Below are 24,783 nucleotides of genomic sequence, written 5' to 3'. Positions count from 1 at the left end.
GCATGCTACGACTTGTTCTATAGCTTGTTGGTGGACTTCTTTTCAACCTCTATGACAGGATGGCGGACTGACGATAGGAAAGTTAAGGGTTCGACGTAGTTTGGCAAATACAAAAAAAGCAGTGTGGTATCACTGTCGATGGTACAGTTGTGATTCAACGATACGTACGTTTGTAACTTAAAATGATCGTTCTTGCAAAGCGACAAAATTCCGCGTTCTGTAAACATCAACTTTACCGAAGAAAGATGAGAACGTTTTGTTCTCATTTCTCGCCTGTGTTATTTGATGATGAAAACACATCAATACACAGCACCGCAAAATCATGCAGCGGTCTTTTTATTCATGGTTACATATACACAGTTCTTTTCTTTTGTTAGTGTAACACGCAAAGACAACTTAATGCCCAGTGAACGTGCATGTCAGATGTTTTATTTACACTCGTCTTCGATGTTACATGATGTGCTTTCCCGAGAACTTTTACAGCGATGAAGCTAATACAATATGTTATGCAACTAAACGCGCCCGTGTTTCGTGTAAGCTTCACGCACTTGCGTTTATTTTAATGTTGTGTGATCTTCGCCGATTTCGAAGGCTGCTAAACATCCCCTTAAACATTTGCTTATTTTGGCTGTTAATCAGTCCGGTCAGTTTGTGATTTCTGGATCTTGCATTAATTTCTTTTTCCATTTATCAAGTCTGCTTTGACTGTACGGCACACTTCCTACACAGCTTTAAATCACAGTGGGGTCTTGTCACGTTTTTAATACTCTAGAGTGGTTCAGATGAATCGATGATTGGGTAGGCACAAGCATCCCTGCAGTTCGTTATATGGCCGCTCGTCACTAGGTGATGGAGGAATGGACTTCCTTTCTTGCCGACATCCACATCGAAGCCAGACGAATCCAGTTACGGAAGCCTGAAGAAAAGTACACAAAACAACTTCAATACGACATGTCTTGCTGGGGCCGTACTTAATTCTAATGTTGCATTTCATTTTTAATTATTTTCGCCCTTCGTCATTGGCTCGGACTACTTGGACATATGATTCGCAAGCTGCCGCGCCGCCGTTGTTTCTGTAATCATCCACTCGACGTGCCGCTTTATATACAGGGTGTTTCAGCGAACACTTTCAAAATTTTTTAAAGGTTTCCCGTGGCAGATAGCAGAGTTCTGGTTATTGAGCTGGTCTACACGAAGAGGCGGACGAAAAGTTGCACAAGAAATTGAAATGCATAATCGACTAATTAACAAAGATTCACTAATTGAACTTCAATTCAAGATTCAGTTTTTATCAGATTCAGTTTTGAACTAATTACCTGATGGCCCATATTGCAATTTACAAATTGTAGCCATGGAGTTCGCAAGGTGGATCCACTTGGAACGAATTCTCGGGATGACACCAGTTTCGAGATGTTAATTCCCAAACTTTGCGGAGAAATGCATTGGCGTTCCAGTTCATTGCTTAACAAAACGTCGCTTTATGCATTGAAGCACGAAAGTAACTGAAAGCGGAGAAATGCATTGGCGCGAGTGACGTTTCAGTGTGCCGTATTTTGATTGGTCACGCGAACAGAAAGCCCTACCAACTCATCTCCAATTCCTAGTTAATAAAGAAAAGCTTTCTTTGCCTACTTTCCCGAGTTTAACTTGGCTGCCTGACTGCAGTTGGGCCAGTCGCTAGCTCGGTGGATACATATACAACACACACACACACACACACACACACACACACACACACACACACACACACACACACACACACACACACACACACACACACACACACACACACACACACACACACACACACACACACACACACACACACACACACACACACACACACACACACACACACATATATATATATATATATACATACATATATATATATGTATACAAAGGTTATATGTGCGCCGAATGAAAGTGCCAGTGAACTGGCTTATACAACCCTTGTATGTGCGCAGCGCCTCTGTTCGGCTCAACAAAACAAAAAAAGAAATAAAAAATAACTCCCTACATGAAACTTGAACACATAATGTCGGCTCACAGGCATCACTCTAATGCACAGCGATGCAATGGCGTATTATATTTAAGGGATTATTTCATTTACTTTATTCTCTCTATTTCATGAATGTTCATATGTTTGTTCATCCCACTCCTGCAATAGCCTCATTGAGACTGCAGTATGTATAAATAAATTTAGGCACTCAGTGTGTGCCACTGGGTGTGTGCCCGTTCTTGGCCAATCTGTCAGAATGGGCATGCCCTGCTATGATTTCTACTTAAAACCAGAAGATTTATTGTCGGCTCACAGTACACCAATTAGACAGATAATAGAATGGTGAATGTACTTTACGGATTCATTGATTTAGTTTTTTTTATTTAGTCATTTGGTATGTGCCACTGGGTGTGTGCCAGTTCGTGGCAATCCTCCAAAATGGGTATGTCTCACTGGGACTCAAGAGTCACAGAATCCTTAAATGTTACTTGATACGTGTAGTACATTCGTGCACCTACACCTGTCATCACCATTCTTCCATCGACAAGCAGTATACATCGTCTTCGACCTTGTGACATCGCTGCTTATTGATCATTTTCGTGTGGGCGCTCCCATGTTTGATCACGTGGTGACGCGTCCATTGCTTGCCTCAACTGCCTCCGTTGCCTCCGTGTTTTGGATGTTTATGACGTCGGTGCGGCTTAGCAAACCTCTGTTTTGGGAGATATCGCGGACGCTGATTGCGTGGACGACACGAAGCTTTGGTCACAGCTTCAGAGGACATGTAAAAGCGCTTTCGGAGCTCATTAAGCTTTGTGAAAACGGCGCGAGCAGCGTATATGGTGCTTGTCCTAAAAGCAAGGCTAAAAGTGTATTCCAAGCTATCCAGACTTTCAGCTCATGAATTGAATCAGGATTAGTCTTTTCTGCCCTTCGTTCTTTATTTGGCAAATATCTTGAAGCAACGGCTTGTCAAGTTTCGGACTCGGTAGAGTTCCTCGGTGGGGTCACTATCTTAATATATCCTGCCTAATCGATCGCGGTTGTGCTGAGTTCCAATATATTTGTTCTTGCTGCGCACAAGGCTTGAAATGTATACCTGTTTTGTACAGTGTAATACCTTGTATCAAAGATGTATTATCGTTAGTAACTCGTTTACTCTTATGGACCGTCACGAAACATTCGGCTTCGACTATATTTATGCTCTATCGGTGTAGTCCGTCATTTATTGTGCGTATATAGCGCGCATATATTCGAGTGTGCGCCCATTCACTTATTCTTGACACATTGGCGATAGAGTGAACGTAAGTTTCCGTGCCAGTTGGGGTAGATGAGTGTATATACTGCGCGCGAAACGTACTGACAGGAATCGGCGCTACTTCCTTTTTCATTGTTTAACGAGCGGTACTCACTCTTGCCGACGTTCCGGGGCTGAATACCTTTCTTTGAAGGTTAGCGATACAACGCTGGCGGATGAGCAAATTTCTGTAACCTCGAGGAGAACCATACATCTCGAAGTGCCGGTAACACGTACGGACAGTTGCAGCAGCGGTCCACGAACTTGGCCACGCAAATTCATTCCATTCCTTAACATGTCAGTCACTATTTTTGCAGCCAACTACTGCACACGCCTTCAATCCACATTATTCAATCCAGCGTCATTGGGGCACAGTGCGTTAGCGAAAACTCAGTTGCATTTCCGACAGCTGATCGCACAGAAGCATGGTAGAAGGGGTAATGGTTTCGTATTCGTGCGCTGTCGTTGAGGTCACGTGCGGCGCAGCGCCGAAAGCGCCATCTCGTTTCTCTAGAACAAAATGCTCTGCGAAAAGGGTCAATACGTCTCACACTGTGCATCCGCCCGATTAGGAGTTTGCATTACGGCTCATCTCGTGAACGATGTAGTGCATAAACATAAAAATTGCACGACAATAATGTAGTCACCTTTGCTGTGGATAAACATACACATTCCATGAGGTTACGCATTGCATTGGACGAAAGTAAACAAAATTTTACACCTTGCCGTTAGCTGTAAAGCATTTATTTACCGCTTTACCAAAGCTTCGCATCACATAAGTCCTAACATATGCGTAAGATCTGCATATTTTTGAACGCCTTATCATTGCAGTAATTATCATGATAGTTACTACACAGTCTGTCATCTCGTCCCTTTTTTTTAAACATCGTAAAAAATAATGCAGTAAGGAAAACCCTGAAAGTGATAACTAGCAAATTACACTGGCCGCAAAGGAGCACTCATACTTGCTCAAAAGCCAGTCATAACTATGGCTCGTGCTGGCCTTTGAGACAATGCCAACAAACGGCGGAGCCTTCGCAAAAGCGGTACTTGAGTAATTAATGGCCATTGAAATTCGCGATACCGTTGCTTGCAGAGCATTTCTTCGAGCGCCTTACCCATACTGAGATCAGTCCGAATATCCACATGGAGGCGGCCCGGTAGCCAAATGTGGACACCAGGAAACCTGAAAGCGGTGCTAGGGGAATAGTTCTGCAAGGAACATTAAGATTCGATAAGACGACGGCGATGACAAAGGCAAACTCATATTTTTGTTCTCGTCATACCACTCGATTTTGGGACTATCCCTCACAGTTGGTTTGCGCAATTTTTGAGGCAATAATAATCTGATATAAGCGCTTTTCGTCATGCAATTTTGATCACAGGCAGAAAATTGGTCCTCAAAAAAAAAAAAGGACATGTTTAGCTAAGCGCGTTACATAGCCGTATGAAGTAAATGACGAAAAGAAAAGCGCATCACGACCCAAATTTCACACATTTAATAAGCACAACAAGAAACCACAGGTCAAACGATAATTTAGAAGAAGTAGAATCAAAAAGGGTTGAAAGCATGTAGCTGAGATGCTAAAAATGTATCTGTTCTTGATCGAAAAAAAAAAAGTCCATCTGTGCAACTTCTCTGTTGCGTATAAATATCTCAATGTCTTCGTTCAACTTTGTTTATTGTACGAACGAAAATAAACACTCTCAATGTTTGTGGCAGGAGCCAGCCAAACTCGAAAGTGCCAAAGGGCAACTTTCGCTTCGATTCCTCTCTCACAGGTGAGACAACTTGAGTTTCCATCCCAGAAACAGCGAATCATCTACTAAGTGGTTCATTTCATTTGGGAAAGGAAAGGTTGGCGCTATCTTCTGTAGCCCTTGAGGGAGCACGGCTCATCGCCAACGGGGAGGGGAAAGTGGGAGACCCTTCGGTCTTTTCCTCCCCTCCTTTCCCGTATGCACCAAGCCCTCTGCCTTCTCTGAGACAAACTTCCGGGCTTTGAAGGACAGCCGGTCTTCTCGTCGTTAAACTGGGCGGCAGCTTTGCGTCAGTGAAACAAGATAGCGGCCATACAAAGGGAGAGGGAGAGAGGCGGTAAAATTTCTAGCTTCACTTTGGAAGGTGAAAATGCGTAGTTTGTTTCCTTTTAAGTCGTCCCTCCCTCTCATATCTCTCAATTCTGTTATCCCCTCAACCAAGTACGGAATGGTCAGCCGGTCTTTACAACTCTCCTTACTTGTCATCCATTTAATGGCTGTAACATCCCCTCGGGCTGCGATCGATTGGAGTGTTTTAGCTGAGCGCTTGCTGTCCGCTCCGCTCAGATCGGCGTATGCTAGCGAATGCCACACAACCGCTTAGCGGGAACGCGATTGCGCTTGCGCACAACGCTCATGCTAGCAGCGGAACGAAGACCGCATCCCTCGCTCCGCTACAAAGACGACTGAGCGGAGACAGCGTGTCTACTTGGCCTCTTCGTCGTTTTGCAGCCGAGTTGATAGCGCGTCGCTCGCGTCTCGGCAAGACGCGCTTATCAAATGCGAAATCTACGCAGTTCCCTGCAGTATCTCGGAGCGTGAAATCTGAACGGAGCGGAGCGTAAGCGGCACTCTGCTAAAACTGTCTATTGTCGGCTGAATGGTAAGGCAACTTTTTCCGGAGCTCTGCGTATCAAAAGCAGGCCCTTCATTCCTATAGGAGCATTACCTGGAATAAGTCAGATATTTGTTATACTACTACTTCTACTACTACTACTACTACTACTACTACTACTACTACTACTACTACTACTACTACCACTACTACTACTAATAATAATTATAATGTTTATTCGCATCATTGTAGAAGGCGCATGATGCTGGAGCCCAGCAGAAAAAGCTGTCGGTTCGACTGCTTGACAAGGCCATTAGGTCCCGCGTTGGCAGCTTCAAACATATTCAGTCGCGAGTAGAAAACATACAGAGGGCAATGAAAATACAAGAAGGTTTTACATGAATGTGGTCCGTATTTGTTTAGCAATACATATAGGCTTGACACAATCTCAGTAAAGTTAAAAGCAGTACAAAAACTTGGAGTGAACAAATATTACACGGAAAACATGAAGGAAGACATGGGGACAATGACATAACCTGAAATTGACTGCCTGGACAATACTCATAATAGTAATAAAATAATAATATTTAATACTTATATACTAAGAATACTTACCCCTTGAATAAATATGCGGGGTGAACTTGGGCCCCCTTAGCTACTCTCCCCCTTTGTTTTTATATGGACGGTTTCCTCAGAGTAACGGAAACCAATAGAATGTAGCAGCGAAATAATAAATAAATAAATGTTGGGCACATATCTACATTGGCACCATGGCTTGCTCGAACCAAATGACATATTATTTAGGGAAGTGATCTCGAAGCAATCAATTTTTGAGCGCTCTTGAAGTTCATAGCGTAGCAACAAAGTCCTGAGTGCGCGTCAGGTTCTGCATTGCCCTCTACATGGTGGACGTTCCACAGTCATAGAGAAAGAAATTCCACATGAGCGGACACCCCATAGAGCCATAGACCCCATAGAGGCGAAGTGAATGTAGCGTATCAAGCGGCTGATGTGAAAACCTGAACCTTACTTCCAGTTTCGTTTTTGGGCGCGCGCGTTTTGAACGCTAGCTGGTACGCGTTACGCCGGCTGCGCTGATCGCCGCGGCAATTGGTTTTCGCTTCCGCTGCTCAACCGCGTGCCGTCTTGCTGCAGAATCATTTCATTATTTAGTAAAAATGATTGCGAACGATCTTTACAAGCCTCCATCGAATGTGTGTAACGTGCAATTTCATAAAGTAGATGCAAGACGCCTTGTGAAATGAGGAAATGTTTATTTTGCTGTATATAAATGCTTGGTTCGGGCTTTTTGTGCATTCATCCAGTGTTGTGGCACCAGATAAGCAGCAGTAGTTCCCGTACGAAGCTCGACCGGACGCCATCAGCTGAAAAGAAGTAAATTACAAGCATGTAATTTTGGCATTTAGACCTTATAGGAATACTGCGTGTAGAGGTCAACCATGCGAAAGTGGTGAACGGGTGGCATTGCAAACAAACTAAATTCGCTTTTACATACATGGCGTGGAAAATACCCGACTCATTCCAAACAATACCATAAAATATGAAGAAAATATCTGATTTTCAAGCATTCCTCAATTCCCGGGTATTATTTCCTGCACTTTAAGAGCACAAGTACGCGGGCGACTGCATGTTTTCGACACAACTTGTACCTCAGCCGATGCGATGGCACGCTGCGTACACAGTGGTGGCCAAAACACAGGATCTAGAGCCAGCTACATGCTAGACGCTCGCAGAATTCCTTCAACTCGCACTCAAGACAAATGCGTGGGTGCAAAGCCTGTTTTCAGTCGTTCAGAAGACGTAATGGTCGAGTTACAAGTTCCTTGTATTTGAGCTCCTCGGCGTTATATTTTGCTCGTTCTGTCGGCGCAAGCAATACACTCCCATGTTATCACTCCTGGCAATCGCTCGTCGCGTTTTCGACAAGCGTGAAAGAAGGCATATGTTGTTGCGGGGCTATAAAAAGCGTCACAAGTTTGTCCCACTAAGATTCAGTACACGCCAAACTAACTTTGTCACCAGAGCCGAGCTGCTTTTCGCTAGCTCTGTCGCAACGCCAGGGGCAGTGAGCGTGCCTCAATATTATCCCATAAAAGTAACGAAATAATTACAATAATGTGGGGGGTCAGAGAAAGTGTGACGAACTTCTCCCAGTAAGATTCAGTACATGTGCGCCTGCGTCAGAAAGCCGGTACGGCGAGTGCGCCAAAAAAAACCTACTGAAATAAGTTACAATAATGTTGGGGCCCACAGAAAGCTCGCAAACATGTCCCAGTACGATTCATTAACTCAAATTATCTGCGCCAGGACGGCCGAGCTGATTTTCACTAACTGCGTCACAACACACTGCTGCGTGTCATAAGCCTAAATGCTCAAAATGCGTCGCAGACTGTCAAAGAAAATTCCTCACCTTGCTGCAGTCCAATAGTGCAGTGGTGCCGTGTCGAAGTGGAGAAGGAACACAAGAATACGTCGGGAGCCCAACGAACTAGGCTACACGCCCCCCCCCCCCCCCCCCCCCAAAAAAAAAAGAGAGAAAAAGAAAGAAAAAGAGAAAAAGACGGACGGGTCGCCGAACAGGCGAACGCTCACATGCGCAGCAGGCCTCGATCGCTTTGGTGGCGTGTCTGACACATGACGCATGCATCTGGCGCGTCTGGCTTGTCATTGGCCTGTCGCTAGGTAACGCAAGCAAAAAAAAAAAAAAGTCGTGAAGTGTGAAGTTAATTTGTACGCAGAACTTTTTAGTTTTAGCGGGAAAGAATAATATATATATATATATATATATATATATATAGTTTGTGAGTGGTGGCGCTGGCTAACACTCCCATTTATGTTTACAACTAATTATAGTTGTAAAACATAAATACCCCAGAAATTGGATGGAAAAACGGCTCCGCGGTAGCTGAATGGTGAGAGTATCGCACGCGTAATGCGAAGACGTGAGTTCGTTGCCCACCTGCGGATAGTTGCTTTTGCATCCACTATAATTTCTGTTAGTTTATCATTTTCTTTAATAGAATTAGTAAGTACAAGTGATTTTCCCTACGTTGTCCTTGGTGTCATTGTTTGTTGGCTTCATATGACTATATATATATATATATATATATATATATATATATATATATATATATTCAGGGTATTTCGGCGAACACTTTCAAATTTTATTTAAGGTTGCCTGTGGCAGATAGCCCCATTCTAGTTAATGAGCTGGTCTACTCGCAGAGGTGGACAGTACATGCACAAGAAATTGAAATGCACAGTGCACTAATGAACAAAAATTCACTAATTCAGTTTTTAACTAATTACCTGATGGCCCATATTGCAATTTACCAATTGTAGCTGTGGAGTTCGCAAGGCGATCCTCACTTGGAACGAATTCTCGGGATGACACCAGTTTCGAGATAATAATTCCCGAACTTTGCGGAGAAATGCATTGGCGTTCCAGTTAATTTTGTGCATCAATGCCTAAAGGGACGTTTCGTTAAGAAACTAACTGGAACGCCAATGCATGTCTCCGCAAAGTTTGGGAATTAATATCTCGAAACTGGTGTCATCCCGAGAATTCGTTCCAAGTGAATATGCCTAGCGAGCTCCACGGCTACAATTTGTAAATTACAATATGGGCCATCAGGTAATTAGTTGAAAACTTAATTAGTGAATTTTTGTTAATTATTCGATTATGCATTTCAATTTCTTGTGCAAGTAATGTCCGCCTCTTCGAGTAGACCAGCTCATGAACTAGAATTGTGCTATCTGCCACAGGCAACCTTTAAGAACTTTTGAAAGTGTTTGCTGAAACACCCTGTATATTAGCTTCATTTAACATCATTTTTATTTCGATGCTCCCGGCAGCTATTGACTGATGTGAATACTAGCGTGACGTATTTCCTGTTGCCAGTTTTCGCCGAGTGTCCCCTCTTGGTGAATTTCTATCTCTGCCACTACTGTCGAAACGGCGCATTGCACCGTAATCTCGAAGGCCGTCCTTTTGGTGCACTGCGATGTTGCCGCGCGTCCTCAGACGAACGAGACGGGCTGCGCACGAGCGCAAGCGCACAGGAAAAGCCCAATTCAGTTCGACTGAATTGTAGTGAGAGCGTCAAAGGCACGGATCCGAAACACCCGTTGCTATTAGCTTATCAGTGGCCTTGGCCCGTGTTATGTAACAATTCTTTTCGCTTTCCATTCTGTCTGCCTTTCGTCATTGGTTCGCTCAAAGCCATGCGACCGCTATCACTGTGATTGGTCACTGAGGGGGACGGATGATAAGAAATGATCGAATCGGACGAACAGCGTGGTGATGATGATGATGATGATGATGATGACGATGCGCGTTTAGAACATGGCTTGTACCCACCACGTGAGGGATGGGCGAAGAATTGGGTGGTTGTACGCCCAGTTAATAAATCTAAAGAAAAAAAAAACGTGAGCAGCTTGCATGCACTAGTGGTGCAACGCTGGAGTAAACAGCGGAGCTGGTGATCGACCTAGCATATTGCAGGTTTTACTAGGCTTGACTAAGTTTTGCTAGGAAATGCTAAGTGCTACTGGGCACGGTATTCCGAATCGGCTCGCCGCCGACGCGGTTCAAGATGAGCGGCTTCTTCTTCGGGTGTCCGGATCTTCTTTGGTTGTCCCATGTCAAGGCTACATGTACTCGCCAGAGTCAGCGAGAGTTATGTCGCCGTCGCGGCGGCTCCGAGCTTTATCTCCCCGGCGACGTCACCAAGCTGCGCCTCCACACTTGCCGGGGCGTGGCTGGTCGAAACCTGCCGAGACGCCGCCAGAGGCGCCGGCAGCAGTCACGGACACCGCGCGCGTTCGGCGCGAACGCGGGGTAACGGGAAAACGCATACGGCGTCGGCAGCAGCTCTGCGCGTTGCCTCGTTGGTGCTGCTACAATTTCTTTCTCGTTCTTCGCTCTCATTTTCTCTTGCCCTCTCCCGAGCATTGCGCGCGCCGCGTGCATGCTCTACTTCCCTCTCCTTAACCTCCAATCTCAAGGCAAAAAACCAAGGCCACATGTGCACGGCACGGAGAGGAGGCGAAGCACACGCCACTCCGCGAGGTAGGTTGCTAGGCAACCCAGGTGACTCATCACTCAGCGATGTTTTTTCGGTCGACGAGCATGGTTTTACGGATAGCTTACACATCTTCGCCGTTAAAAGAATTTGAAAAGGTAGGAGTGCGAATAAAAGTAGTGTGTAATTGAAAAGTGAGACCAGATAATGGGCAAAGACATTTCAACCCTTTCAGCCCTGGCAATTTAACAATTCAACAATTTAACTGGCAAATTCCACAATTTAGAATTGAAAGAATTTAGAAAATTTACTATATGAATAGTAAGGAAAGTAAGAGTTAGCGTGATATACGTTTTGTTGCTTGAATTAATTTACATATAGCGTCAAGCACATCCCCATGGCTAAAGTCCAGTGCCCACGTCACATGGTCAGTTTGTTTGCTCTCTTTATTGGCGCATACCCACTATGGGAGAATGGCCAAGATGCGGATGGAATTAGAAGGCGATTAGTTTCTATTCTCCTTCGTCCTTGTTTTTTGCGCACTCTCATTTCACGATGGATTTGTACCGCCTACTCGCCCAAATGCTAACCTTGCTACTTCTGGAGCTGAATTACTTGAAGAAGAGGACACTATTTGCATGAAAAGTCTAGATGTAGTCGAATAATTTGCAAATTATCACTAATTAACATTCTGACTATAGAATTTAGGGAATATATTGTAATTTACGACTTGTGCCTGGTGAGTTCGCAAGGCATATTCTGTGGGGTCTCATCAGGGGACGCGTGAGAGTCGCACATCCCCACAATTCACTTCGAACGAATTCTGAGGATGACGTCTCTTTCGAGGTATTCGTTTCCGAAGTACGCAACTAAATGCATTGGTGTTCCAGTTATTTCCGTCCTCCGATTCATAAAAAGTCATTTTGTTAAAAATGTAAATGGAAAGTACAGTGCTCGGCTATTCAAACTTGATAATAGGCCCGCGTGGCTGTAAGTGCTGTTTGCGAGACCGGTCGGCGCTGGGGACACCGAGCTGATGCATCGTGGTATACAGAAATCCGAGGACACCTGAGCACTGCTTATGAGTTGTGAATGCGAAGGCATTAATGTCCAAGTGAACGCCGCTGAGCGGTCCGTCGAGTTATGAACTCCTCGCGGGAAAGGGAGCCCGTTGAGTCGCTTGGCGCGTTTTGATTTGGCCTTACCAAGGCGCAGTTAGAACGCAGGCGAGACCTTGCTCGCACAAGGAACGCACGGATGACACAGGCTTCTGAAAGCGAGAGCGATGGCGACTCTCCTCACACAACACCTAGCGCGCTACTGCACAGGTGTTCCTTTAAGCCCGCTATGCTCCGCCGAGGCGCGCTCGTGACGCGAAGCGTCGCAGCCACTGGGAATTTAGGTGCCATTTCGCTTGCGCAGACGACAGACGCCGGCTTTTTCGCTCAATAGCCGCGTTTACATGAGTGCGAAAGAATGCGACAATAGCGCATAACATTTCCTAGCGCCTCATGAGTAATGCGATGCACCAGGGTCTACATGTAGCAATCGCATTTACAGCACTGCGAAAGCCGACTCTGTCTGGCCCAATTGATGTGCCCCGCATTCCTAGTGTATTACCTCCGTTTATGGATGCGATGGGCTATAAAATTGATGCGATGCGATGCGAAAGTTGTCGCATTCATGTAAACCCGGCTTTTCTGACGCCTTGTGACTGCATTTAGCCCCACAGCGATCACCCAGCACTCCTCTAGGTGACTAGCGCCCGTCATTGTCCACTTTGTTCTTTTGTATCCGTGTCTCAATTTGCGCTAATCCATCATAAATATTATACAGCCCTTAGCGGTAGCGCAAGAAGCGCCGGCCACCATGCGGGCCGATTGTCGCGTTGAACTGCTGGGAACTGTACATCAGTGCATTTTACCTTCAACTTTGATGGCGCCTGTCTCAAAACAGGCACTCGTTTCAAAAGTTCGTTTCATATCTATGTACCTTAGAACTTACGGGCTTCAATTCGTAGATAGCAATATGTACCATAAATAAATAATGATAAAGTTCATTAGTGAAACTTTGGTATTTTGTCGGTTATGCATTTCGCTTTTTCGTGCAAGTAATGCCCCCCTCTTCGACCAATCCATCTCAAGGATTAGAACTGCGCTATCTGCCACAGTGTGATTTTGGGAAAACTCTGTAAGCTAAAAAAGAAAGAAGAAAACAAAACGGTAAAAAAGAGAGAAAGCCAATTTCCGTGTGTTCACCAACCATTCGCGGCACACTCGCGCAAATTAAGCACCAATAAGTAAGTTAAACGGGCACACAGAAAGGCCTCTGAAACATGCGCACATTCAAGGTGTATGGTGGAACATACAGGGTGTTTCAGCGAACACTTTCAAAAATCCTTAAAGGTTGCCTGTTGCAGATAGCCCAATTCTAGTTCACGAGCTGGTCTACTCGAAGATGCGGACATTACTTGCACAAGAAGTTGAAATGTATAATGGAATTGTTAACAAACATTCACTAATTAAGTTTTTAACTAATTACCTAATGGCCCATATTGCAATTTACAAATTGTAGCCGCGGAGTTAGCAAGGCGGATCGACTTGGAACGAATTCTCGGGATGACACCAGTTTCGAGATATTAATTCCCGAACTTTGCGGAGAAATGCATTGGCGTTCCAGTTAGTTTCTTAACAAAACGTCGCTTTCTCCATTGACGCACAAACTTAACTGGAACGTCAATGCATTTTTCCGCAAAGTTCAGGAATTAATATCCAGAAACTGGTGTCATCCCGAGAATTCGTTCCAAGTCGATCCGCCTTGCTAACTCCGCGGCTACAATTTGTAAATTGCAATATGGGCCATTAGGTAATTAGTTAAAAACTTAATTAGTGAATTTTTGTTAATCATTCGATTATGCATTTCAATTTCTTGTGCAAGTAATGTCCGCCTCTTCGAGTAGACCAGCTCATTAACTAGAATTGGGCTATCTGCCAGAGGCAACCTTAAATAAATTTTGAAAGTGTTCTCTGAAACACCCTGTATATATATATATATATATATATATGGTAATCCATGGCAAACTTGACGGTCTGTACTACTAATCAGTTTTCTATTGTTTTGTTTTATAGATGATGCATTCATGGGCATATGCTATCGTCTTGCTCCTTTCAGCACGCGAAATCTCGCAATTAATATTTTCATAGACCGGACCACAGTTCGCCTCGGTTGGAGTGCTGGACGTTCGTGTGCGCAAGTTCACGCCGTGTAAAAGATAAGTTATATGGTGCAACAATTTTGAGCTTCGGTACAATACTGTATGTTTTTGTGGTATATATATATATATATATATATATTTGTAATCTGCTATACATACAATATCATATAAATACATTACGAGTGATGGATTTCATTGTTACATACATTACGTTGGAGAAGAACGCAACGGTGCTACAGACGAAGCTCCTCGTTTTTACGTCATCAGGATGGTTGGCTTCCTCGCTGAAAAAAAAGAAAAGTGTCTGTCAAGGGTAGAGTTGCAATAATGTGGATCCAGGTGTGTACGCAAAAGCGAATGTTCTGACGCTGCCTTTGGAGAACATTTAGCCGGTCAGTCTACGTGCAGCGTCTATTTATACGTTCTGACAATAAGGAACTATACTTCACACTTTGTTTGAAATATGTACTGAATTAGGATACTGACGTCATTAGTCATGAAGGGAAGCAGCAAGAGCAATGGTTACCTTTTTTTGTTCGAAATGAACAGACATTCAGTGCGTATTTGAGTTAATATCAGTAACGTTAAATAACGTAGGCATTCGAAGTGGTGCTCGAGGTATGAATCAACTGTCCATATATGTTTGTGAAAACAGCTTTATTGCTGATATCATAATCATTTCACCTCACATTATCACTCATTAATCATCAAACGATCTACGCATAGTTTTCAGAGAAACCACAACAAAATACATGCAAACGTTCCCAAATTCATACAAATATAAATTCACTCTATTCAAGTGATGACGAACAGTGGTCGAACAAGGAATGTCGCTGGAGCCAATTAACGTTTCGAAAAAGGGACTAGTGCTCGTCCTGACGCAGTCCCCTTTTCGAAGCGTTGGTTCCATCGACATTCCTTGTTCGACCACTGTTGATCGCTTCGAGTCTTCAGCTTCCCGTGAACTTCGGTCTTGTTTCTATTCGTGTACTGTAACGCGTGCAGGGATTTGCTTTGTAATTAATAGTACCATGCTAATTAAATTGATTGCCTAATTTCTTTTGTAATCTCAGCATAGGGCCTGTCCTGTAGCCGCGAGAGAATACACATAAAACTGCATAATACAACGCAATGAATGAATGAATTTTGGTGTTTTACGTACCACAGTCACGATTTGATTATGAGGCACGCCTCGGCTGCGGGGGGCTGTGGGTTCGATTCCCACCGCCGCCGGGCACCCACTGGCTCAAAAGGGTACAAGCGTACCCCGGCCTGGCGTTCGGCTTCCTTCAGGGGTGATACGCTTGGGAAAGGAGCCTGCGCCCTGAATTCCCGTCGAAACCAACGTGAACACGGAAAAAAAGTGGTGTCTGGGCCGCTCCCATGGCGGTCATTTCCCACGTGGCGCCCCAAGCACCTATTGAGGTGGGGGCACCTTCGGGTATAGGTCAAACACCCCTTTCCAAGCGTTCAGGTCCCATAATGGCCGAGCACCAGGCCGGGAGCGCGCTTGTACCTATTTTACTGGTAGGTACCCGGCGGCATGTACTTGCCTCCCACAGCCGCGACGGATGCTCGTCTACAAGGCCGTCTGTTCGTACGGCCGGCAAGGCCGGCACTTGGGATTAATTTTGACCACCAGGGGATCTTTAACGTGCCCCCATTGCAAATCAATATGGGGTTTTACGTGCCAAAAACCACGATCTGATTATGAGGTACGCCGTAGTGGAGGACTCAGGAAATTTGGACCACCTGGGGTTCTTTAACGTGCACCTAAATCTAAGTACACGGGTGTTTTCGCATTTCGCCCCCATCGAAATGCGGCCGCCGCGATCGGGATTTGAACCCGCGACCTCGTGCTTAGCAGCGCAACACTATCGCCGCTAATTGTCACCGCGGCGGGTAATACAACGCGTTGCTGGGCAAGATGGCTCATACTTGTAGGTTTAACAAGCATACACCTTAGACTGTACAAACCTATGTCTTGTGTCTACTTCCTTTGTCCTGCCTATAAGGTGTGCGCTTGCTAAACCTGCAAATGGAATTGTATGCATGGAATACGCTTGCAATGGGCGTTCACACAATTTAGACGCTTAGATTTAATCACATAATCGTCACTACAGCCCAACGATTTATTATAAAATACACGGACGCATTTTTTAAACGTCTTTCCTGTATATTCACTAAAATGTTTCTCTTCTATAGTCGCCAACACTAATTTCACCACTTCCGATACAGGTGTTCATCGGTTTGTCCGTGTTCCCTGCTTTCCAGTGTTGCCTACTTGTAACGTTCAGGGAGGACGTTGAATATGCTCCGGTGCGTCGGTATTCGTTCTCTTTCTCGCATTGTCATAAATGTTAGAATAAAGCTTACAAATTGTGAAGTTGTAAAGGTACCAGTTACAATAAAGCTGATTAACCCTCTGTGAACAGCAGTATAATTGCATTTTTTATTTTCTCCGTTTCCATTACCTCGTCATCGTGTTGTTCTTGCATTCTATATTCTTTTTCTATATCTCTATTTTCTCCCTGATCGATGGAATTGCTAGGTTAGTGTTTTACTATTTCGTTATAGACGTGTAATGACATTGTTTTGTAATTTCATTTTCGTTTTATGTTATTTTCTTAGCTAGGATTTCGACGCAGCCGGCCCTTTGCGTGGTCAAAAAAGTTCCCATATTTCACAGCTAATAATGAAGAAGACCTAGAGAGTAAAATTTCGTTCTGTGTCGCTTACATTGCAACATGAAGGTGACAATCTAGAAACACAGTGGCGCGCGCCACGGCTTGTGTAATAGGCACCGGGTACTTACACTGCGATGCGCATGGCGTGACTCCAGGCGCAGACGATGATGAAACCAATCCCGACTCCTCTTAGGGCTTGTGACGTGCATATCAGAGCGAAGCTCCTGTGAACCGAAGGAAAAAGGAGGTAGTCAAGAAAAAAGCAAATTCCAGTTGTATATTTATTGCGATAGCAATTATAGGGACACTCCAAGCGGATTTCTGTCGTCGTCGTCGCCGTCGCCGTGAGGTTCCGTATGAAGTCCAACGGCAATTAAATCGTCGCCGCGCGCCGTGTCCTGTATGTGCGAGTGAAAGCTCGCGAGAGACGCGCGCTTTCACCGGGAGCGAACGCATGGCAAAGAGCAAACACGACTTCTTAGGTCGCGTGAAAGGCGGTGGGGGGACGGGAGGGAGGGGAGGGGAGGGGAGGCGACGTTTAGCTGCGGCACCAAATGCGTATCGATATAAAAACGCTGCGAGGCGAGAAGGTGGTAAAGACTTCCGACGCTGCTCGACGCAACGTCTAAGAACGTTGGCTCGATGAGTGTCCCGTTCTGATCTCGTGGAAAACCTCCGAGCCGCCGTAAGAGGCACCGGCAACAGTCACCAACGCCGCGCGCGTTCGGTGCAAACGCGGGCAAAACGGCGACAGCGTCGACAACCGTTCTGCGCGTTGCAGGTGCTGCTACATGTCCAAGTTTATACAGCTGATAAAACTACCATCCTTACTCCGTATAGCTCTATACTAAGTTGCTATCGCAATTGATGCTTCGCCTTTTGGGTGAAACTGCGAAATTTTTTTTAGGGGCGAAGCTCCTTATAGCGGCACCCGTTCCGTCCCCGTCGTAGTAGTAGTAGTAGTGTGTAACCAGTCTGAGAAAAATGAGAAAAAAATTCCGAAGTTGTGTCCGTAGCGCGGAATCGAACCAGGGACCCCTCGCTTCCGAGCGCGCGGCGTTAGCCCACTACGCCACGAAGCGGACATGGACAAACGCACCACGATGGCTATAAATACCCAACATTAACGAAAGGCCGCGTTTTTAGCGCGTTTCTAACGCGTTTGTGCTAGCGCGTTACGGCCCGTGTAAGAAGCTGGTGTAAGACGCTGTGGCCTCTCCACCTTACCTTCAACGCGTTTCGAACGCGCTGCCCAAAGCGGTGGCAAGTCAAGTTCAAGTCGAGGAGCGTTTATGAATACGGGGGGTATACTCTCTCAGCAGTCATGTGATGGCGTCGGCAAACGCGGTGCACGTTCCGGCATGTGTAAATGGTTGCGTAAGACGCTGTGGCCGCTCCCCCTTACTAGAGAGTACTGCACGTTTCTAACGCGTTTGTGCTAGCGTCCCCTTAAGCGGGAGATCCGATGATTCCCTCCGGAGCTTCGCCCACTCATCATCATTCACCTCGTGGATCTGCTGTCATTTTTTTCCACACCAAAGTTTTCGTTCAACCGCGGAGGTGCGTTGTCCATATATGCCGTCAGGTATAAAAGTTACAAACAGGGATAAGGTGGCTCAGGAAGGTTGCCATACGTTTCGATAGGTGGGCATATCAGGGCAGGCCCACCTTTCGAAACGTAGGCCAGCCTTTCTGAAGCACCTTATCCCTGTTTGTAACTTTTATACCATAAAGGGCTTTATTATACAACAGTGTGCTACTCCATCTGTCGGCTCCCTTCTTGATTCAGGATATACGTGAAACTTGCTTCTGACCGGAAAACATAGCCTGTTTTAAAACAGCAGAACACATCAACTCATCTAACCCCCCCCCCCCCCCCCCCCCCCCAACGAGATTGTTTTTGCATACCAGCATAATTCATATCGCATACCAGCACACCTCAAATCTTTTCCGGAAGTGCTGCTGGTACACTGTGATAACAGGCGTGCACTGACTCGCCTGCATGATTTGGAAATATAAGCAATCTTTGCAGCTAGCTTTCTACAACGGAAATTTGGAACTGTGGAGATAACCGTAGTTTCGAGTGAACTGCAGCAACTACATTAATGCAAAAAAAAAAAAAACGCACTTTCAATTTCTTTCAGGAAGCGGTTATATAGACGTTATAAAACTGAATGCGATGCACACGGTTATCTTTATTTCCATCTTCAGCAACGTGTAATCTCATGTGACGTTAATATTTATGCACCGCACAGCTCACAACTTTGACGTTATGCAATGTTTATATTTATGCTCTACACGGCCGTTGTCAAGCTACGCCGAAATGCAGACAGCAGTTAGCTGAATACAGGATGGGGAGGAGAGGCGTGAGGCGGCGAGAAGCACGACGCGTAAGACAGTGGCAAGGCTGACTATTTCTCCAGTTTCATTCCATCGTCTTCGGCATAATGGCAACCGGCAAGCGCGCGTGTGCTTTTGCGTACAAGTGCTGTCGCGCGCACGTGCTTTGAAAAGACAGCAGAAGCAGCCGCAGCCAAGGTCGGAAATTCTGGGAGGGTTTGCAAAGAAAACTTAGCGTGATTATTTATTACTGTGATAGCAATTATATGGACACTTCAAGCGGATTTCTGCCGTCGCCGTCGCCGTGAGGTTTCGTATAAAGTCCAATAGCGATAAAATCGTCGCCGCGCGCCGTATGCGCGAGTGAAAGCGCGCGGGGGACGCGCGCTATCACGGAGCGCGAACGCACGCGAAAGGCCGTAGGGGTATGGGAGGGAGGGAGGCGGCGCGATGCTGTGCTGCGGCACCAAATGCGTATCTTGCATCCAGGCGCAAGGGGAACTGGCCACTAAATCTCCCACGCGAAAGCAGGAAAGCGGGAAGGCAGCGCGGGAGGGAGGGGGGGGGGGGCGCTTCTACTAGTGTACTACTGAGCTTCGCTGACGACACCGGCCTGCCTGATCGAGTCTAAAGCTTGACCCACCCCTTTTGCGCGCCTGCGGCGCGCCGGGTACCACTGCTGCTGCGCTTACGATCTCTCTCTCCTCTCTTCTATCTTTCAGCCCCCATCCCCCCTATGCAACGCGGTTGAGTTGTCTTCTATTGAGAGACAGTTATCGCGTTGCACTTAACCCAACTTTTCACCCCTTTCAACAACAATCTCCAATGCGATTGTACTTTGCCTGGCTGCGGCGGTCGCCCGCACCGTCTCTTAAAAGCGATCTCCACACGGCTCTGACCTTTGTATGCGCTGTGCATTCGCCGCTCAGTTTCCGTTGAAGCGATAGACCGCACGAACCTTCGCCCGCTGCGGCGGCTGTGCTTGCTGCCAGCGTTTTGAGAGTGGTTGTCTGCGGTCATTGAGTGTGATCTATGCATGTTTGCTTGTGCGCGCTGACACCACGCTTGTTAATTCAGTTAGTAAGCGAATGTGTCCAAGTTTATGCAGCCGATAAAACTGCTATCCCTACTCCGAATAGCTCTCCACTAATTTATCGCCTTTCGGGCGAAACTGCGACATTTAATTAATTTATTAATTTATTTATTTATTTATTTACCCTAAAGGCCCATTCGGGCATTACATAGGGGGGGGGGGTCAGTTACAGTTACAAACGTGCCAAACAGAACATTGGTAAGATACAGTGATATTGTCGCGGGCGAAACAACAGAGCCAGCCAGGAGTCCACGTCTTTACCGGAACCAGACCAAAAAAAAAAGAAGAACGTTCTCTTCTTCTTCCAACCCCCAAGCGTGTACGTGCCACAGCAGATGGCTCATATGTGACGGCATGTGCCATTACCCCCTTTCCTAAAGAAACATCGTCTCGACGCTATAAATGCGTCTCGATGCTGTAAATGAGGGTAAAAAAATATAAAAATGAGGGTGATAATATAAACGAAAGAAATGTGTCGTAACGCGACATAACAATCTGCTGCTCTGAAAGAAGGGACAAAAGTTAAAAAACACAGAACACATCGAAAACGAAAAAAGAAAGAAAAAGAACGACGCTAAGTCGTCAATGTAGTATAGTCACTTGACGGTCGAGTCACGGCGCGAAAAATATGGTTTCAGTCTTGAAACATGAATTACTTCAGTTTGAGGAAGCCGACGGGAGTTTCTCGGGGTGCCTTCTGGGAGAGCCTCGTAGGTAACGTCACTGATTCGCCGTACAATCTTGTAGGGACCGCAGTAGCGACACAGCAACTTTTCTGACCGGCCCCGCTGTCTGCTGGGGGTCCAAAGCCACACTTCATCGCCAGGATTGTAGGCAACCTCTCGGTGGCGAAGGTTGTAGCGCCGTGCGTCTGCGGTTTGGCGACACTGAATACGGCATCGGGCGAGTTGATGGGCCTCCTCGGCGCGCTGGGCGATCATGGCCGCATCCGTGTGAAACATTCGCAAGTTGTCGGGAAGGAGCATGGCGTCGAGCATCGTGGTGACCTCTCGACCGTGCACTAAGCGAAAAGGTGTGAAGCCTGTACTTTCTTGAATTGCGGTATTGTACGCAAAAGTGACGTAAGGAAGGATATCGTCCCAGTTCTTGTGGTCAATGGCCACATACATTGACAGCATATCCGCGATTGTCTTGTTCAGGCGTTCAGTCAGTGCATTTGTTTGGGGGTGATGAGCCGTCGTTTCACGATGTGCAGTGCCACTTAGCCTCAAGACTTCCTGTAACATCTCGGCGGTGAAAGCTGTCCCACGATCGGTAATGACGACCGCTGGTGCTCCGTGACGGAGGACAATGCTGTGCACGAAAAAATGGGCGATGTTTGGTGCGGTAGCTTTTGGGAGTGCCTTTGTTTCGCAGTACCGTGTTAGGTAATCGGTAGCGACCACAATCCACCGATTGCCGGACGAAGACGTGGGGAATGATCCCAGCAAGTCCATACCAATCTGATGAAATGGCCTCTGCGGTATTGCTATTGGTTGTAGCAGTCCTGCTGGCCGCACAGGTGGAGTCTTACGTCGTTGGCAGTCGCGACATGTGCGAACGTACTGCTTCACAGTCTTTGCGAGACGTGGCCAGTAGTAAGAGCGGCGAATTCGTTCCAACGTGCGTGTGCACCCCAGGTGTCCGGACGATGGTTCGTCGTGACAGACACGTAAAATATCGTCACGAAGCGAGGTTGGCGCAACTAGCGGGTATGTAGCTTGTGTATGGTCAAAGTTCTTCTTATAAAGGACGCCATCCCGGAAACAAAAGGAGGCTAGCGCGCGTGGGAAACTTCGAGGAAGATTTGACGTGCGCCCTTCCAGGTAGTCAATGAGAGGGCTGAGCTCCAAGTCGTCGCGCTGTTGTTGAGCCATGTCTGTTATAGATACGGCACAAAGAAAACTGTCGTCCTCTTCAAGGTCAGCGGGGGCACTTCCGACTGGTGCACGTGAGAGACAGTCAGCGTCGGTGTGTTTGCGTCCTGACTTGTGAACGATGGTGACGTCAAATTCTTGCAGTCGAAGGCTCCATCGCGCCAGGCGACCTGAGGGATCTTTGAGATTCGCGAGCCAGCAAAGCGAATGGTGCTCGCTGACTACTCTGAACTGGCGACCGTACAAGTATGGCCGAAACTTTGTTATGGCCCAGACAACGGCTAAGCATTCTTTTTCGGTGGTGGAGTAGTTTTTCTCGGCAGCGGATAACGTTCGGCTCGCATAGGCAATCACACGCTCTACGTCCTGTGCCAATATAATTATATACAGAAAGAACAGCATAACCAAGTAAGCACTCAACACAGAAATAATCACACATTTAGGAAAATCTTCAACTCGCAAAAAAAAAAAAAAAAAAAAAAAAACACTCTCAGCCCTTCCACTGGGGTGTAGATGGAAGACCAGCGAAGCTGTACTATGGTGGGAATTACGTATTTCCAATGATGGCTATTAAGATGTGATGATGTAATTGGTTATTTGAACTATTAAAGAATGAGAAATATATAAGATCCGGTGGTTTCATGTATTTAGTGACCACAGGGACCATGGCCTTATGGTCGCTACGGTACACCGCCATAGGGTGTACGGTAAAGGTTGACACGTTCTTAAACACGTCATTAACGCCGTGCGCGTTCGGTGCGACCGCGGGAAAAACGCCGCCGCCGTCGACAACAGTTGTGCGCGTTGTTTGTGTGACCGCACACAACCGCTGTCAAAACGCTGGCTACGTGACGAACGGCTAAACGCCATTGTCGACACTCTTTGGGGAGAGGCGGGCAGAGTCCAGAGAGAGTCGGCGGCAGAGGCCGGCAGGGCTGCGTGCATGCGCCGCAGTGGGAGAGCGGGCACGCACACGCACATTCTAGGGTGCCTCGATGCCCTCCTCGCCCACCACTCCCCTTCCACTGGGGACTCGCGTTTGCTCTCTGCCGTGCGTTCGCTCCCCGTAAAAGCGAGCGTCCCTCGCCCTCGCGCGCTTTCACTCGCATATACAGCATACGGCCAACGAGTTTTTTTTTTTTTTTTTTTTTTTCTATTGCCGGATGCGACGATCGAAAGGTGAGCCCTTAACAGCTTCGCTGTAAAGCATCATGGCTAATGGTGGATACAATGTCCCTCGGTAGTTTATTCCAATGATATATTGCCAAAAGTAATGGTGAATGACGATACAGATTAGTGCGAGCAAAAAAGGGTTGCACTCTAAATGGAAGATCCAAACGCTGAAAAATACTATGCGCTGCATTGATGTGAGATTTGCGGAACAGGGATTTACTATGATAAACCGCGTGAAAATGTGATAACAACATTATTAGTCAGCCGTTTTGAAGAGAGGGCAATGAAAGTGATTCCTTGATATCCGTAACACTGTAGTTGCGCAAGTATTTCTTTGTGATAAATCTTGCTGTTTTATTTTGTTTTGCTTCGAGTTGATCAATCAGATAGGTTTGAGGTGGATTCAAAGTAATAGATGCGTATTCTACCTTTGAATGAACAAGCGTAGTGTATGCTAATAATTTAGTAGCAGAGTTCACCAAGTTACGTTTACTGAAGCCGAGTGTTTGGGATACCTTACTGGTTATGGTATTAATGTGCTCTTTCCTAGATCCCAGAGGATAAATGAACTCTGAGATATTTAAATGTGGATACTTTCACAACCGGGATTCCCTGAATTCTGTAGTAGCTCAATTCCGGGTTATGTGCGCTCGTGAACATCATGGCCTTAGTTTTAGAAATGTTAATTCACATTTGCCACTGGCGACACCAAAATGCGAGTTTCATCATCATCATCATCATCATCATCATCACCAGCCTATATTTTATGTCCACTGCAGGACGAAGGCCTCTCCCTGCGATCTCCAATTACCCCTGTCTTGCGCTAGCGTATTCCAACTTGCGCCTGCAAATTTCCTAACTTCATCATCCCATCTTGTTTTCTGCCGACCTCGACTGCGCTTCCCTTCTCTTGGTATCCATTCTGTAACCCTAATGGTCCACCGGTTATCCATCCTATACGCATTACATGGCCTTCCCAGCTCCATTTCTTCCGCTTAATGTCAACTAGAATATCGGCTATCCCCGTTTGTTCTCTGATCCACCCCGCTCTCTTCCTGTCTCTTAAGGTTAGTCCTAAGATTTTTCGTTCCATCGCTCTTTGTGCGGTCCTTAACTTGTTCTCGAGCTTCTTTGTTATCCTCCAAGTTTCTGCCCCATATGTTAGCACCGGTAGAATGCAATGATTGTACACTTTTCTTTTCAACGACAGTGGTAAGCTCCCAGTCAGGATTTGGTAATGCCTGCCGTATGCACTCCATCCCAATTTTATTCTTCTGCGAGTTTATGGAGGTCTAACTGTAATGAGTTCTTGTATTCAGTGTTACTAATTCGTCTGTAGATGATACAGTCGTCTGCGAATAACCTGGTAGCAGAAAATAAAGTGTTTCCCATGTCGTTAATATAGATCAGAAACAAGATTGGACCCAGGGCCGAACCCTGTGGTACGCCGGATTTTACA

At 46.1% G+C, this 24,783-nt stretch overlaps 1 protein-coding gene across 3 annotated transcripts in view; it reads right to left on the bottom strand.

Annotated features, from left to right (window-relative positions):
- Nucleotides 1-295: 295 nt before the first annotated feature.
- LOC119460620 (uncharacterized) overlaps nucleotides 296-24,783 on the bottom strand; it is a 46,064-nt gene continuing 21,576 nt past the window's right edge. Inside the window, exons 10-13 of one of the 3 annotated variants that reach the window (XM_049673091.1) lie at nucleotides 16,970-17,065; nucleotides 14,361-14,438; nucleotides 4,418-4,511; nucleotides 296-916 (exon numbers count right to left, since the gene is read on the bottom strand). In XM_049673091.1, the coding sequence (XP_049529048.1) occupies nucleotides 779-916; nucleotides 4,418-4,511; nucleotides 14,361-14,438; nucleotides 16,970-17,065 (406 nt within the window). In that variant the 3' untranslated portion in view covers nucleotides 296-778. The remainder of the gene's footprint in view (nucleotides 917-4,417; nucleotides 4,512-14,360; nucleotides 14,439-16,969; nucleotides 17,066-24,783) is intronic. The other 2 variants (XM_049673089.1, XM_037721650.2) reach the window with 2 other exon arrangements.

The sequence above is a fragment of the Dermacentor silvarum genome, chromosome 8 (assembly GCF_013339745.2).
Source record: "Dermacentor silvarum isolate Dsil-2018 chromosome 8, BIME_Dsil_1.4, whole genome shotgun sequence".
In the NCBI taxonomy this organism is placed as follows: domain Eukaryota; kingdom Metazoa; phylum Arthropoda; class Arachnida; order Ixodida; family Ixodidae; genus Dermacentor; species Dermacentor silvarum.
The sequence above is the reverse complement of the archived record's forward strand: the minus strand, read 5'-3'. Positions and strand labels throughout refer to the sequence as shown.